General features: G+C 42.7%; 1 protein-coding gene across 1 annotated transcript; it reads left to right on the forward strand.

The window, feature by feature from the left end:
* The first annotated feature begins 4,759 nt into the window (after positions 1-4,759).
* On the forward strand, positions 4,760-5,626 carry LOC121833782. Its single transcript, XM_042287405.1, has one exon. It carries the CDS (start codon positions 4,760-4,762, stop codon positions 5,624-5,626), a length of 867 nt encoding a protein of 288 aa, XP_042143339.1.
* Positions 5,627-15,445: the final 9,819 nt, after the last annotated feature.

Raw genomic sequence — 15,445 nt, forward strand, 5'->3', positions numbered from 1 at the left:
TCACATAATTCATCGATCGAATGACCCAGACCGCATAACCCGCGAGTGTGCGCTGTGCGATATTTATTTTCTATGCAGGCCACACGCTAACGAAAGAGAACAGAAGGAGGAATGGGCGGTAGTTTTTACTGTACTTTAGAGGCACTGAGAAAGGGAACTTAACAATAAAACAAGACACCAATTCCGTTTTAGGGGGGCAAGGGGGGGTGGGAGGGTTAGCTGTCCGGGTCGGTGATTTGCTGAGAACTTCGTCGCTAAGATGTCGTTGTAAAATATATATATATATATATATATATATATATATATATATATATATATATATATATATATATATTTTTTTTTTTTTTTTACGGTGTGTCTGTCATCAGAGCATGCTCTCAGTGACATGCTACTGGGTGCATGGACTTACGCTCCGGCATAAAACAGCATAAAGTGCGTAGGTTGCACACGCTGTCACTTCAAGTTTTTGTTTATTCATTCACCTTTACACTATAGCTATATTTTTCAAGTATCTGTGTAGAAACACCGGTAAATACGGCTATGTATGTAAAATAAAACGTTAAAATGCCAACCTAAAAAAAAAGGTTAATTGGTGCAGTATATAGGAAAAATCTGGAGGACGCTTGTTTAGCCGTCAAGGTTTGCACCGGTTGGAAAACTAAAGGCAGTTCGTAAAGTTCAAGCCAGGCTATCTTGGTTGACAAAAATAATCCCTGGAGAAGGGGAACAAGAGGGACAAGGGACAAACATAAATCTCCAAACACAGCTAGGTGACTGGTGAGCGACAGAAATTGCATTATAATTATACTATCTTGGTTCCTGCCATTAAATCAGGCGAGCTGGTTTAACACACATTTCAACCTTGGACCTCGGGGACAGACACAAACATGAAGCTTCCAGCACAGCTAAATTTGATTCCACAATCACAACACTAAATAGCAAAAAAAAAAAAAAATGCAAACGGACCGAATATTAGCCCGAAGGTCATCACCTCTTGTCCTGGTTTTGGTTTGACCTGCTCCTTTTTTGTCCCCCTGGTTTGAAGTGCCAAAAGCTTTGCGAGTGTTCTCCACGTCTGACGTTGAAGTCAATCTTCACACAGTTCGTGTTTTCTTTTTAGCTGAGCTATTTTTTTGTTTTTTGTGAATAACGCCCAATGTAAAGTGATCTTTTCTTTTTTTAGAAAAACGTAGTTGTTTTACGTGAAAGTTCTGATTTGAGAAATTTTAATTCTTCTCTGATGCTGATCAAGAGTCATAATTTTTATCCGTCAACATTCCTGTCAAATTATATTTATGCGGTTTATTTCACTGACCGTGCACTTATGCGCTTTCTTACGTTTTTTCGCGGGAGCTCTGTAGAGCTGTCGAAGCCGGCGCGCGCGCCTTCGATAGTTGCTTTGATGCGCGAGTGCGAGGAGGTAAAAAGAGGGTGCGCGGCGGAGGAGCAGAGAACAAATGTTACGTTTTATTTTATTCAGTGGCTTTATTGACGCTGGGACACTTACGCCATCTATGGACGCGAGTTTCAAATTGAATTTGAATGCAGCACTGGTAATTTGTTGTGCCTACGTTTGGGCGTTTCTTTATTGTTATTTTTTTTTTCAGACAACCAGACACCGGAATATGTTTGCTTCGGAAACAGGAAACGTATTGAACAAGCGATGGTAGGAGTTCGCGTCTTGCGTTCTCCCCACTGATCATGCCCTTCCACAATTTAGCCCAAATACCAAGTCGTTGAAGGGGTTGAATGTTACAACTTTCACACGAAGTCATATGATGGTTCTCATTCAATACATCATTATGTCTTATTAAAAAAAAGTTTTTTTTTAGCGATAACCGTTTTAAAGATATTTCGGATAACAAATGTGCCCGAGTACAAAAGAGCTGATGATGTTGACGTAGCTTTATTTCACTTTCCGTTAGCTGTGGCGTGGACGCGTCAATGACGGCTGCGCTTTTTGAGAATTGTAAACACCTGTTTTAAGCTATTTGGGCCTTTTAGAAAAAAGAAAACAACAACAATCTGTGGATCAGTATAGGTATATGCTTCACATGAAACGTAAAATTGCTCGGGTGACAACAATAATAATTATGTGAAGTTGTATATAGCAAGTACTTCTGATCCAATATTTTCGAACTTAGGTAGTCAGTGGTCAAGTAAACTTTATTTCTATCAAATCACAGCAGAAGTTGAGTTGTAAATCAGCGTCCTGGTTAGTATATCTGTGCGTATTTCCTCTGTTGCCTCTTTTCCCCGCTGTTTACGCCTATAACATGGGCTGCAGATTAGTCGAGTCGTTTCGACACATTTCTACACAGTCTATGTTGACTTTTGTTTAAAACGTTTATTGACTCGAGGATACATAAATAGTGATCATGGGCTAAAGCAACTTGCAACACGCGCTTATTATGGAAAGTCGGTAATAACCAGCGTCTAATTTGTCACCCAATTGAAATACTGGTCCCGCTGTAGCCGTTAACCAATCTTTTGTGTGAAGCATTGAAGAGAATGAAAGGTACTCGGAAATCATCCCAGTGTAGAGACGGAAAATATGATTGGGCAAACCATCAGCATGCGCGATTTTGTCACCTTAATACAGCAGAGAAAATACACAGAAAATATACCCCACGACTTAACTACATCAGTCATTGTAGCATTCTGTGAACAGAAAGATAATAATGTTTACTAAAGACTCGGAAAAAACTAATGTCAAATTCATTTGCAATATTTTTTAAGATTAGTAGATACAGGGTGGTTCAATTTGAATTGGACCAAACATTAGTCCGGGGGAGGGTGGGGGGGGGGGAGGGGGAGGGGCTTTTTACATTTTTAGAAAAAAATAAAATATATGCGATAGCTAAAGTCCTGCAACGAACAAAGCTCTGCCTAAAAACATTAAAAAAGACAAGTTCTAACAGTTTTGCAGAAAAGAAAAATCAGGTGTCAAGGGTGGAATACGTAAAAAAAAACTTGATTTTTGTCGCAGCTTTGGCCGTTATTTACAAACTGGTGACCTTACTCAATTTGATACTTTTTCAGGTAGCAGCGACTATTTCTGACCAACTTCAAAAGGAAACAGTTATTTTTCTCTTTTTTTTTTTTAGCTTTTATGGTTATTTTTTAACAAAATCGCAAACTTACTAGTGCTACCATAGGGTGGCCACCCGTCCTGCGACTCGCGGGACTGTCCCGCATTGAGGGCTCGTGTCCCGCGTCCCGCAAGAAATATCAAAATTTTCAAAATGTCCCGCATTTCACATTGTCGTAACATTCACTACGCAAATTATGCCGCTTCCGAACAACGGGGCACGGGGAAGCACAGAGGTCGCTAGTAAGCGTGTGAATCTTGATGGTTATGACATTTTCTATCCAAGCAGTCCGGTAAGCGACCGTCGTTCTTGCAGGAGTCCGACACGCATGCGCCATTGTGCTTCTCGCGTTGAAGGCAAAATATTGCAAGCGAAAATTGCTCGCAAAAAGTTGAAAAATAAACTACTGGAAATTTTGCGATTAAAATAAGAACAGCGACTTCACATAACAAGAGAAACAACTTCATTAAACGTTTCGCCTCCCATGCGGGAGGCATCATCAGTACATACACAGGAATGAGAGAGCTTCGGTCAACGCAGTCCTATTTATCGGGAAGGTCCATATAAGCTTCCGGGAGGGGGCCACGGTTTTTGTTGCACGCCGTCTTATCTCCGCGAATGAACCATGACTCAAGTAGTTTGCGTGGGCCCCACCTATCCTCCTTCGCCTAGGTCGTCGCGGCTGTGAAGTCAAAGGTGTGTGAAATTTTGCAAATCATACTGTGTCATGCAAAAAAATTGTTGTAAAAAGGATTTTTTGTTTTGTAAAAACGGCTGCACAAGGCAAAAAGTCTGCAACTCCCAACGGTCGAAAAAATAAATAACACAAGACTAATTTTATGTAGGAGCATGTTAGTATAAGAGTAGGTATCGACAGGAAACAATAAGCCGAAAATTTTTTACTGTTTCTTTGTTCCTTTTGATGCATTATAGGGACTGCTGCAGTCGATTTTTATGTTTTAACTTAAACACCTTTAATAACCACAATTTTTAGGTAATATTCTTTCGGACAGCACAGGATTTCAAAGTGTGCGTGTTGATGAATTTCCTTTAATACTTTCTTCCTCAGTCGTGAAAATGATGTCCTCCATTTCTTACCCCCCCCTCCCCTCCCCCCCCTCCCCCCCTCCCCTCCCCTCCCCTCCCTCCTCCCCCCCCCCCCCCCCCCCCCCACACCCCGGGTCAGCGTGTCCCGCGTTTTGACAGCAGGAAGGTGGTCACCCTATGCTACCCTGTGCAATTTTGCCTCATACACAGATTGTAGAAAATCAACCATTAGGAACTGCGACATAAAACAACTATCAGCGCGTAGCTACTATGTACTGCGTGTCACCGATAAAAAAATGTAGATTTTTTTTTTTTACAGCAAAAGTAAACTACGCATCCAAAACGCTCAACCTCGGGCCAAGGAGGAAGAAGAAGCGTTGATCAGACAGCACGGCAGAACAGCGAGCTCCAATAATTTTAACCAAACTCTATATATAATCACCGCGAGCAGAGGCCATAGGAAAAGAAATTAGCACAAGGACACCAGGCGCGACAAGTGAGTAAAGGCACCACCAAGCCCGGTGTGAAAGGACACCGGACCTTTACTCATCTCCCATGGCCGAACGGAGACAAACCTAACACCCGGCGTAAGAACAAGGAATCGACTACCGCCCTGAGGCATGTTGGCTACTCCCGCCCCGACACCTCCAACAAGCATGGACACAGAAGAAATCGCCACAGGACAAGGCTGGAAAGTCGTAGGTGCGTCAAACCAACGACTCGAAGAACATATAACTGTGATAATCAAACTCACAGACGGCACAGACCTCAGTAAATTACCACCTGATGCTATAGGACGAAGCCTTGTACAAGCGGCGGCACTCACCACGGCAGAAAAAAGGGACACCTACGTAAAAGTGAGAGCCATTCCGACCCTCATTGCGATAGACACGTACCGCACGACCGCAGCAGAGAAATTCCTCCACCTAAGCCAAATTCTAGTCCTCAACAAACAACACCCCATTCTCGCCTATAAAACCAGTGGAAATAACGCAGTCAAAAATGTTATACACGGCATCCAAATGCCCGTCCCAGACGAAGAAATTCAACACCAACTTGAGATCCAAGGAACCAAGGTCATAGAAGCTCGGAGAATAGGCTCATCCTACTCCGTACTTATCGTCATGGAGGGAACCCGCCTAGCTAGATTCGCTCTCTACAGCAGAGCAGTCATGAGGCTCCATCCCTACACCCCAAGGAGCCTCTTCTGCAACAACTGCGCCACCATAGGTCACCGAGCAGATGTCTGCCCAAACAAACTACACTACCAGAGATGCTTACAGTGCGGAACTAAACTTCCACCTGACCCCAACGGGATATCAGAGCACAACTGTGAAATCCAATGCCAAAACTGCCGCGGAGAACGCAGACTACCCACAATGTGCAGTACGCCAAGAGGCAGACAGAAACCGCAGAGAAGGAATGCGCATCCGAAGCTGGCGCCAAGCAAATACACCTCCAAGAGTAGACGTAACAAACCCAAGTAGACAGGACACTCGGAGCGAACCACAGCACAGCCACGACAGGAGCACCTCAAGCACCCAATGGCCCAAGCTTCCGACACGCAACAGCTTCGCAATGCTAGGAGACACCGAAAGATCAAGAAGCAGGAGCAAAAACCCACAATAACAAAACAACGACCTCCGAGACAAACAAGTGAAAGACCAGAACGAAAGGCCACGGCAACCCCTCAGGGAAACCCCACCAGCCCTACAGAAGACGACGGCATCACCCCCCTTGGAAAGACGGAGCTGGAGGGTGAGTGAATCATCTCCTTCCCCAGCAGCAAACGAATCCAACATCCAGCTTTCGTCAACCCCCGCAGGGGACCCTAAGAAACAATATGCGGTCGTGCTATCCGCAGCTAAAGAAACGCCGTCACAAATTAACATCGTTAGAGCTGTGAAGGCAGACATCAACCTGGACAAACCGGTGACTGAAACAAACACAACACAAAATGAAACCACATTGGAAATACTTAGAAAGCTAGACTCCCTTCAAAGGGAACTACAACAGAGAAACGAACTCTTTAAAAAGGAATTCCATAAAAGGGACACAATCATACAGAATATGCAACAAGAACTCCAGAAAAGAGATCCCCTTTTTGCTGAACAATTTGTCAACCTCGAAATCGGACAAAGGCAGCTTGAAAGCTCACTCATTAAATTAGATTTCGTACTTAATTCTTTGAGAAAAAGACCCCAAACACCGAGCCTTGACGTCGAAAGTAGCCCATACAAAGTAGTTATCACAGAGGATACCAACCAGGGCACTGAGACAACTAAGAACCATGAATAAGATCAAACAACCGAACCAAAACTCCCCGAATGGTGAAATATTAATTTGGCAATGGAATAGCCGCGGCTTGCGTAAACAGGTCAGTTTAATAAAATAATTCATACAGCAATCAAAAGAACAGCCAGACATTATACTGGTACAAGAAAGTAATGGAGTCTTCAACATGCCGGGCTACGACCTTCACTCCCAACCCAGTATCACAAGGAACCTCCCAAAAAAGAACCGTGATAACCCCGCTTCCCCCCCCCCCCCCCCCCCCCCCAAGGAACGACAATAACATACGCTCATAAACCCATTACGGCTATACAGATAGACACTAATCACCTTAATTCTGAAGAACAAGAGCACGTAGCAATTCAAATTCAAACCATAGAAATAGATATAATTATCCTAAACGCATATTGGACACCGAAAAGAGTTCAAACATTCTAAAGAACTAAATCGATTTACACAAAAAAACAATAAATATCCAATACTAATTGCAGGTGACTTCAACAGCGCACATCTAGGATGGAAATACAGGTATTCTTCACCTAACGGTAGAAAACTCGAAACCCTCATGACTAACAGACAACTAACTCTCATGAATGACACCACGATACCCACCAAAACAGGCAATAGCGTGCAAAGGGACATCAACCCGGACCTAACCTGGTACAAAGGCAAGCCAACGTGCCGTTGGAAAAACCAACTAGAAAACTTAGGTAGTGATCATGCACTATCAACATTACTATAAAAACACGCAGGAAAAGTTAGAAAACACCAAGGGGAACAAAAAGCAAAATCACCAAGTGGGACGAAATAAGAAAAGAACTTAAAGCAACCGTAGAAAATAATCCTGACCTTACGTGGGCGCAGGGGCTAGATAAAATACAGAGCAGCTACAAAAATAACACTAAATGGATAGCAAGCAGTGAACAAGCGCCGTACGTAGACTCACATCTTCTTAGCTTATGGGACAAGCGCAACAGGATTGTTAAAATTTGTAAAAAGAAGAAATCCAGAAAAGGTCTCAAGAAAGCCAGAATCACAGAGGAAGCATACAATTACGCAAATGAGTTAGCACAAGAAAATTGGCTCCAAACTTGCGATTAACTAAACGGCCTACTACACACCCCGAGAGTATGGCAAATCCTTCGAACTTTATTAGGGCAACGTAAAACAAAACACACTACAAATAAACTATGCCTACAGTATCAAACAGGACCTAAAGAAATAGCAGAAAAATTACTGTACAAATTCTACCCTAACAAGGACAGAATAAATTTCTCTGGCACAGAAACAGAATATAATATTGAGGACGCGGAAGGAATCAACAGCCCATTCTGTAAAGGGGAGTTAAGAAGCGCACTTAGTGAATTCAAACGAAATACTGCCCCGGGAGAGGACGGCATAACATACGGAATGCTACGAAATCTCCCAGACGAATATATAACACTTCCACTTAAAGAAATTAACAGATTATGGGACGAAGGTAACTTACCAACCCAGTGGAAGGAGGCAATCATTATACCAATCCCCAAACAATGGAAACAATCAAACTCCATCAACAACTATCGACCAATTTCCTTAACATGCTGTGTGGAAAAGGTATTGGAAAAAATGGTTTTAACGAGGCTAGGATGGCTCATGGAAAGTCAAGAATCCCTACCGGAGACAATGATAGGATTCAGAAAACATGTAAGCACGCAAGACATGATAATCAGGATCAAACAACAAATACTCGATCACCCGAGCACGGTAACACTTAGAATAGTCGCGGGAGGCGACATGAGCAAAGCGTTCGACCAAATACCACACGCGGCTATATTAAATAACCTAAAAGAAATAAACCCCGGACACAATATGTACAACTACGGGAAACATTTCCTCTCTGACCGAACAGTTAAAATAAGACTGGACGACTACACCTCAGACAGCCACCCGCTAGACAGAGGGACACCCCAGGGATCCATTCTATCACAATCCCTTTTCAACATAGCAATAAAAAACCTACCGAAACAGCTTAACGTCATAGATGACCTCGAACATAGCATATACGCAGACGACATCACCCTCTGGACGACTAAAGGATCTGCAGAACAAGAAGAAGCCATGCAAAGGGGTATAGACACAGTGCAAAGGTGCGCGGCCTCCATCGGACTTACATGCTCTGCAGAGAAATCTGAATATGTAGTAATAATTCGATCCCCCGCAAATAGAACCTTAGAATATAGAGAAATGATACGCTTAAAAAAAAAAAAAAAAAAAAAACACGAACCATTGCCAAGAAAAAAAAAACACATAAAAGTGCTAGGATACTATCTACAAGACGGTAAACATAACATCACCTTAAATAAACTCATAGCACAAATAGAACAAATTCTTGGCATGATCGATCCGCAGGATCACAAGACAGAAGAGAGGTATGAAAGAGCATGAATTAAGGAAAGTCATAGAAGCACTAATATACTCTAGAGTCATGTACCACTTACCATATATCAGCCTCACCAAGACGCAACAGAGAAAACTCGAAACAACTCTGCGCAAAGCCTCTAAGCTAGCATTGGGCGTACCCCGCTTTACAGCCAGCTACAGAATAAAAGATGCGGGGCTCTTCAATTCATTAGACGACAGAGTAGATATCCACAAACTAGGGCAAAAACAAAGACTAGAAACATCGCTTCAAGGCAGAAGAATACTAACAAAACTAAACTCTGAAACAACAAACCTTCCTCCTATCCCACTGGAAACTCCCCTATGGGAACAAATACCTAGAATCCATGTAAACCCAATCCCCAAGAACATGCATACAAAACGCAATGCAGACAGAAGAAACGGCAGAGTACAGCGCCTAGAGAAGAAGGACGAAGAAGATGCTAGCACAGACGAAGAAGATACTATCACCAAAACATACTATACAGATGCAAGCTACAACGCAGGACATGGCCTCATAGCTGTATGGGACATCGAGGAAACGTTAACGCGAAGTTATCAAGACATCCCATCCCCAAGGCACGCCGAACTACTAGCCATATCTACTGTCATCACCTAATTCACCAAAAACAACGATAAAATTATTATAAGAACAGACAGCCATGACGCATGCAGGGCTTTTCTCAAGAAGAGACTTCCCACAACAATACAGAACCGGCTGCAACATCACATGCACAAGTACCCACTACTCCAAATTAGAATTCAATGGGTCCCAGGACACCAGGCATCAAGAGGGAACATACAAGCACATCAACTTACCCGCGAACCAAATCCGGGTAGCCCTCTCGCCTGGCCCTGTGATCAGGAATACGACCCCAAACAAGGAAGAAAAATACGTCACAAAGCCAGGCAACAAATTCTAAAGGAAAGACGCAAGGCCTCCACTCTCCTCCCATCGCCCTCACGAACTCACACAAGAGAAGAAGCAACCCTCATTCGTAGAGCACAGACAAATTCCATCCTCACCCAAAACTACATCCACTACATACACAAAATGCCAGGCTACCCCTCCTGCCCTCACTGCGGAGGATAACCATCCAACCAACATACACTCTGGGAATGCATTGCATCCCACCCAAGCCGACAGCCATATCTCTCTCTCACCTACCCCCTAAACGTACATTAAGCAGCTGGGAGGAATGGACTTCTCCCCCTTCAGAACTTTAGAGGCTGTGGTGGCCCCCCCTCCCCACCACATTCGCAATGTGCTGGATGGGACGGAGACTGCCCCGACCGCATAGGCCCAGAATAGGGCTGGGATATGGAAAACTCCATTTCCACAATAAAGTTTACTCTCTCTCTCTCTCGAGCCAAAATCTAGCGTCCGGACGAGATTCCAAAGTTTCAGAACAAATCCGTTACCTTGTTCAAGAATGATAAATAATAATAATAATAATAATAATAATAATAATAATAATAATAATAATAATAAATTTATTGCAGGTGCTTGAATGTCCCCAGAGTATCATTTCGGGACCGTCAAAGTCCTAAAGACTTGTAGGACTGATCCCAACAAAATATCTACAAAAGCATGCATAACAATGAAAAAAAAAAAAACCACACACACACAGAAAAAAAAAAAAACACAGAACAAAGAAGTTACACAGATTCAGAGACGCGACAAGGTAAATATCGTTAAAGACGAATTGCACAGTACAAACTCATTACGAAAAGTCTTGAAGGTTGACGCTATTTTCCTGTGGACGAGCACATAGTCTTCAGTTTTCTTTTTAACTTCCTACGAGAAGTAATGTCACTCAGCACAGGTGGGAGTTTGTTAAAGGTGTTTGGAGCATAATAACTCCGAATGCATGTCCCTAAATGAGTACTAATTCGCGGCGTGGCATATGGTGCCACTTTCCGAAGGTCACGACAAACCACGTTGGGAACCTTAAAGGTATTATCCCAGTAATGTCGGAGTATAACGGTAAGCAGAAATAGGCATCGAAAAGGATGGTAAAGAGAGATCGTCAAAGATGTTGTCCGATGTTTGAATATTGGAGCCATATGGCCACGCTACGCAAGATGCACAAGGTAATTCCACATCGAAGCACACTATAAACGAGAGCGTGCACAATGAGTCTTCGGGTTGACATGGGGATAAATGTTCTTATATTGTAGAGGGTGCAGGATGCTGCTCGGGCAGCTTCTTCATGATGTAGAAAAGATGGGAGTTCCACGATAAATAAAATAAATTCCTAAGTATTTTGTAGTGTTCACGTAATCTACTGGCACATATTCACAAGAAGCACAGTCTGAAGCGTGCAGAAGTATTGGCTTGTTTAAAATTACTCTCTTAAGCGGACTAGAAAAGCACATTAGTTGCGTTTTTTCGTGTTGACGCTAATGACATTTCTCGAAAACCAATCCATGATCTTAATTGAATCAAACTGCAGTAATTCTACGGTCTTACTATAATGTAAATGACTTGATACTAGAACGGTATCGTCTGCATATTGAAATATCTTACTGTATTTTACTACCTGGGAAAGGTCGTTTACATAAATATTAAAAAGAAGAGGCGAGAGCACAGACCCCTGAGGTACGCCAGATTTCAAAGACATTTTAGCACTGTATTGTCCAGATATCGAAACTAGCTGTGTTCGGTTTGACAGAAGGTTTTTAAGCCGGGAATAAAATGGACCCCTGAACCCTAAGCTAAGGAGTTTTTCAAAAGAAATTTGTGTGACACAGAGTCGAAAGCTTTCGAAACATCTAAGAAAAGCGCACACGTAACAAGATTATTTTCGAAGGCAGTGTTCAACAGATCGGAGAAGTCCTCAAGAAGAGGTTGTGTGCCTTTTCCAATAACGAAACCAAACTGCGGTGGAGAAAAAAGATTAAATTTATCCATAAAATCAGTCATTGTTATAAAAATGTTTCTCCAAAATCTTCGCTATTGAAGGCAAGATCGAGATAGGGCGATAGCATTCGACCTTACCGTGATCTCCACTTATAAATAAAGGCTTTACAATGGCTATTTTAAGGTCGTCAGGAATTATGCCTGAAGCTATAAAACCGTTCAACATCCGTAGAAGTATTTTATTTATTTATTTAGGAATACTGCAGGCCAATTGCGGCCCAAGCAGGTTTGGGGGTTACAAAAGTGGAGTAAAAAAAACGCAACACCAGGTAATCCGTAAAATGGGAGAAAGGAACAGGGGAAAATTATGCAAAAATTGTAATAAAGCACATGTAATAGCTCACAACAAAGTTGGGAGGAGTGGCGGTAGTGGGGAACAGGAAAATAAAACACAATGCAAAGAGTTACACATCAAAAAAACGCGCAATCGACTCCAAAACATTGTCAGATATAAATATGTGATGAGGTAGGTTGTTCCATTCTGTTATGGTTCTGGGAAAGGAGTATTTAAATGCATTTGTTCGAGCGAATACTGGAGTTATTTTATGCGGATGGTCATGCCTTGTGCGCCTAGTCGAGGATGGGTGAAGACAGGGCGACGATTCAAGCCGGAGTTTTTTAAACCAGAGTTAATAAAGAAATTTTAGTCTAGCTAGCTTCCTTCGTGATTCAAGAGATATGATGTTGTTACTTTGAATTAAGGCAGCAGGTGAGTCATGCGGGTGGTAGCGATTAAATATAAAACGAGCTGCTTGCTTCTGAACATCTTCCAGTATCTTGATATCTTTTTTTGTGAATGGATCCCAGACTGTACAGGCGTATTCTAACTTCGTTCTTATCAATGTGTTATAGGCTAAAAGTTTCACATGAGAAGGCACGTGCTTAAGCTTGTGCCTTATCATACCTAGTTTTCGACAAGCAGCTGCACAAACGTGTTCAATGTGTGAGGACCAAGATAAGTTGCTAGAAATTGTTATACCAAGATATTTAAAGCTCATCGTCCGAGAGATGTAGTTATCACCAATAAAGTATTCATACTGATGAGAGGACTTTTTGTTAGTGATGCGCATGTACAAGGACTTTTCTTGGTTAAGCTTCATCTCCCAACGATCGCACCAGCTAGAAACTGCATTAAGACTTTCGTTCAGAACAACTTGGTCCCTAGTATTTTTTAGTGAGTGAGCACAGATCGGACATTCGTACATTATCAATTCCAGGAGACAAACTAGGTTTAAAGCTGAACAATTTGTAGCGCTTGCTCTGTTATTTCAGGAAGGAATGCGGATGCTACATTTGGAATGATTGAGAGCGAGAGATCAACCTCATTATCGCGCGATATGCTTGAGGTCTTTCCGAAATAGGTGTTGAAAGCATTGGCTGCAGAGAGAGGACTACACGGGAAATACTTTTCCACGGTTTCGTCAACTGAACGTCTGGCACTGGGACCATCACGGAGTTCGTTGACAAGAGACCAAGTTACACGGGTGTCAAAGCGGGATTCAACTAACTTTGCTTTGACATAGCTACGCTTAGCTGATTTCATCATTGCGGTTACTCTATTGCGTTCAATTTTAAATTTAATACGCAACCCCTCGTTCTTCGGTGACTGTCGACTGCGCGTCCACAAAGGTTCTTTATATTTGATTGCGGCAATAATGTCATCATTCAGCCACGCGAGTTCAGGTCGACGCTTTTTAACGATAATTACTAACGATAATTACTTTTGTACTGAAGTCAGTAAAAGTCCTCCATAGCTGAATGAACTTTGAATAAATCTCATATTGACTAAAAGACCGCAAGAAATTGTCCCAGTCATATGATGCGATTAATTTGTCAAACGCTTTGCGATCAAAAATTCTTACTTGTCTCTTTTTAGAACAGGTGGTTTTGACAGAATCCTTTGAGAGCAGTTGACAAGCCGTGAAGTAGTGGTCTGCGAGTTTTTGTGAGACAACCGCAGATTCAACTAAAACGCCGTGGGCACGTACAATAATGTGATCTAGACAGGAAGTGACAAAGCTACCATTGAAATGTTCCTCCCTGGTAGGGGCTTGGATAGAATTTGCAAGGCCAAACTCAGCAAGTATATTGAGATAGTCGCACACAATAGCCTTTGTAGGATTTAGAGTGTCAATATTAAAGTATCCAAGCAGACATATATGTTCCGTGGCCTGCAAGCCAGTCAGACATGCTCGCAATTCTTTCAGGAATAAGGAGACGCGTTCAGATGGGGGACGGTAGCAGGCGACCATCGTTAAGGAATATCTTGAGTTAAAAATATTCAGGGCTAAACATTCCGCATGGTAAATGCAAAATTCAGTTTTAAAGCTTCCCACGAATCTTTGACGAATATTGAAATACCACCTGCTGTCCTGCAAGGACGGATGAAAGTAAATTCTCTGTAACCAGGCAGTGAAAATTTACTAATTAAATCTTTTGGTAAATTTGTCTCCGTTAAGACCCAAACATCCACTAGGGATTTCAAAAAATTCACAGTAACACAAAACTGGTCCCAGTATTTCCGAGCACTTCGAATATTAATGTGAACAAGGGTAAGTGCATTAACTGAAGAAAGGTCGAAATCCGCAAGAAGCGAGTTAAAGTCTTGGAAATTAGAGAACGATGAGGTCATATCCGTTAGACAATCAGTTCCAAATCACCCACAGAATTAATGCTAATGACTGTGGAACCTTGTGTCTTTTTTGCATAAATCTTTGCATTTTTCACCCAGACGTATTTATATTGCTTTTCGTTTCCCCTCGACCTTGCCCTCCAGAAAAGCTCCCTGTTCGCATGGGTGAGGTTCTCGTTAAAGAATAGTCTTGGCAGTTCTATTTCACGTGCAAGAGGACCCAGTAAACGACGAGAGCGTAACCAGCGTTCTCTGGTCTGCACTGCCCGAAACCTCACCAGAATAACCGGGGTGGCTCCTCGAGTAGAGGGCAGGCGATGAACGGTATCACTTTCCGAGGTCTGAAAATCTTGTATGGCGATCTTCTGGGCTATGTCACCTAATATGGATGGAAGGTTTTCTTTAGGGCTGCATGGAAATCCATGAATCTCTAGGTTAGACTGCCGACTAAATTGCTCGGAGTTATTGAGCTCAGCACGAAGGAGCTGAATCTCCTGTGACTGGGCCGACAAAGTGGATTTTAAAGACCCAACCTCAGTTTGCAGCTCAGCCACAGTGGCCTCATTCTCAGACACTTTTTTTAAAAGAGAGTCATACTGAGCTGAGTAAAAGCAATGGATTCCAACACCTCAGCTATGGACCTTTCCATGGTGTCTACAGCGGATTTGACGGCCAGGAGCTCCTCGACTTTTGCAGGAAGCTGAAGTAGCGTGTCGACACTGCTCTCGAGAGAAAGAAGCAGGTCTAATTTGTTGTTAACCTCTGCTAACTGCGAGGAAAATGACGTAGATTCACTCTGCGAATTCGCTCCCGCGCTTCCTGCATTCGACTTGTTTGCAGACGGGCGGCAGAGGTGACAGCACCATTGCTCGCGCTTCACGGAGCTTATTGCATTAAATGTACTGGCAGAAACACCAGCACAAGACTTTCCAAGATGAAAGCTGTTTGAACAGCTCGTGCATGTCATATATCTGCCATCCAACGGTACCGGCTCGCGACACTTAAAGCATTCTGTTGAAGACATGGTCGGATGACACA

Source organism: Ixodes scapularis, unplaced genomic scaffold (assembly GCF_016920785.2).
Source record: "Ixodes scapularis isolate PalLabHiFi unplaced genomic scaffold, ASM1692078v2 PGA_scaffold9__187_contigs__length_104089568, whole genome shotgun sequence".
Taxonomy (NCBI): Eukaryota; Metazoa; Arthropoda; class Arachnida; order Ixodida; family Ixodidae; genus Ixodes; species Ixodes scapularis.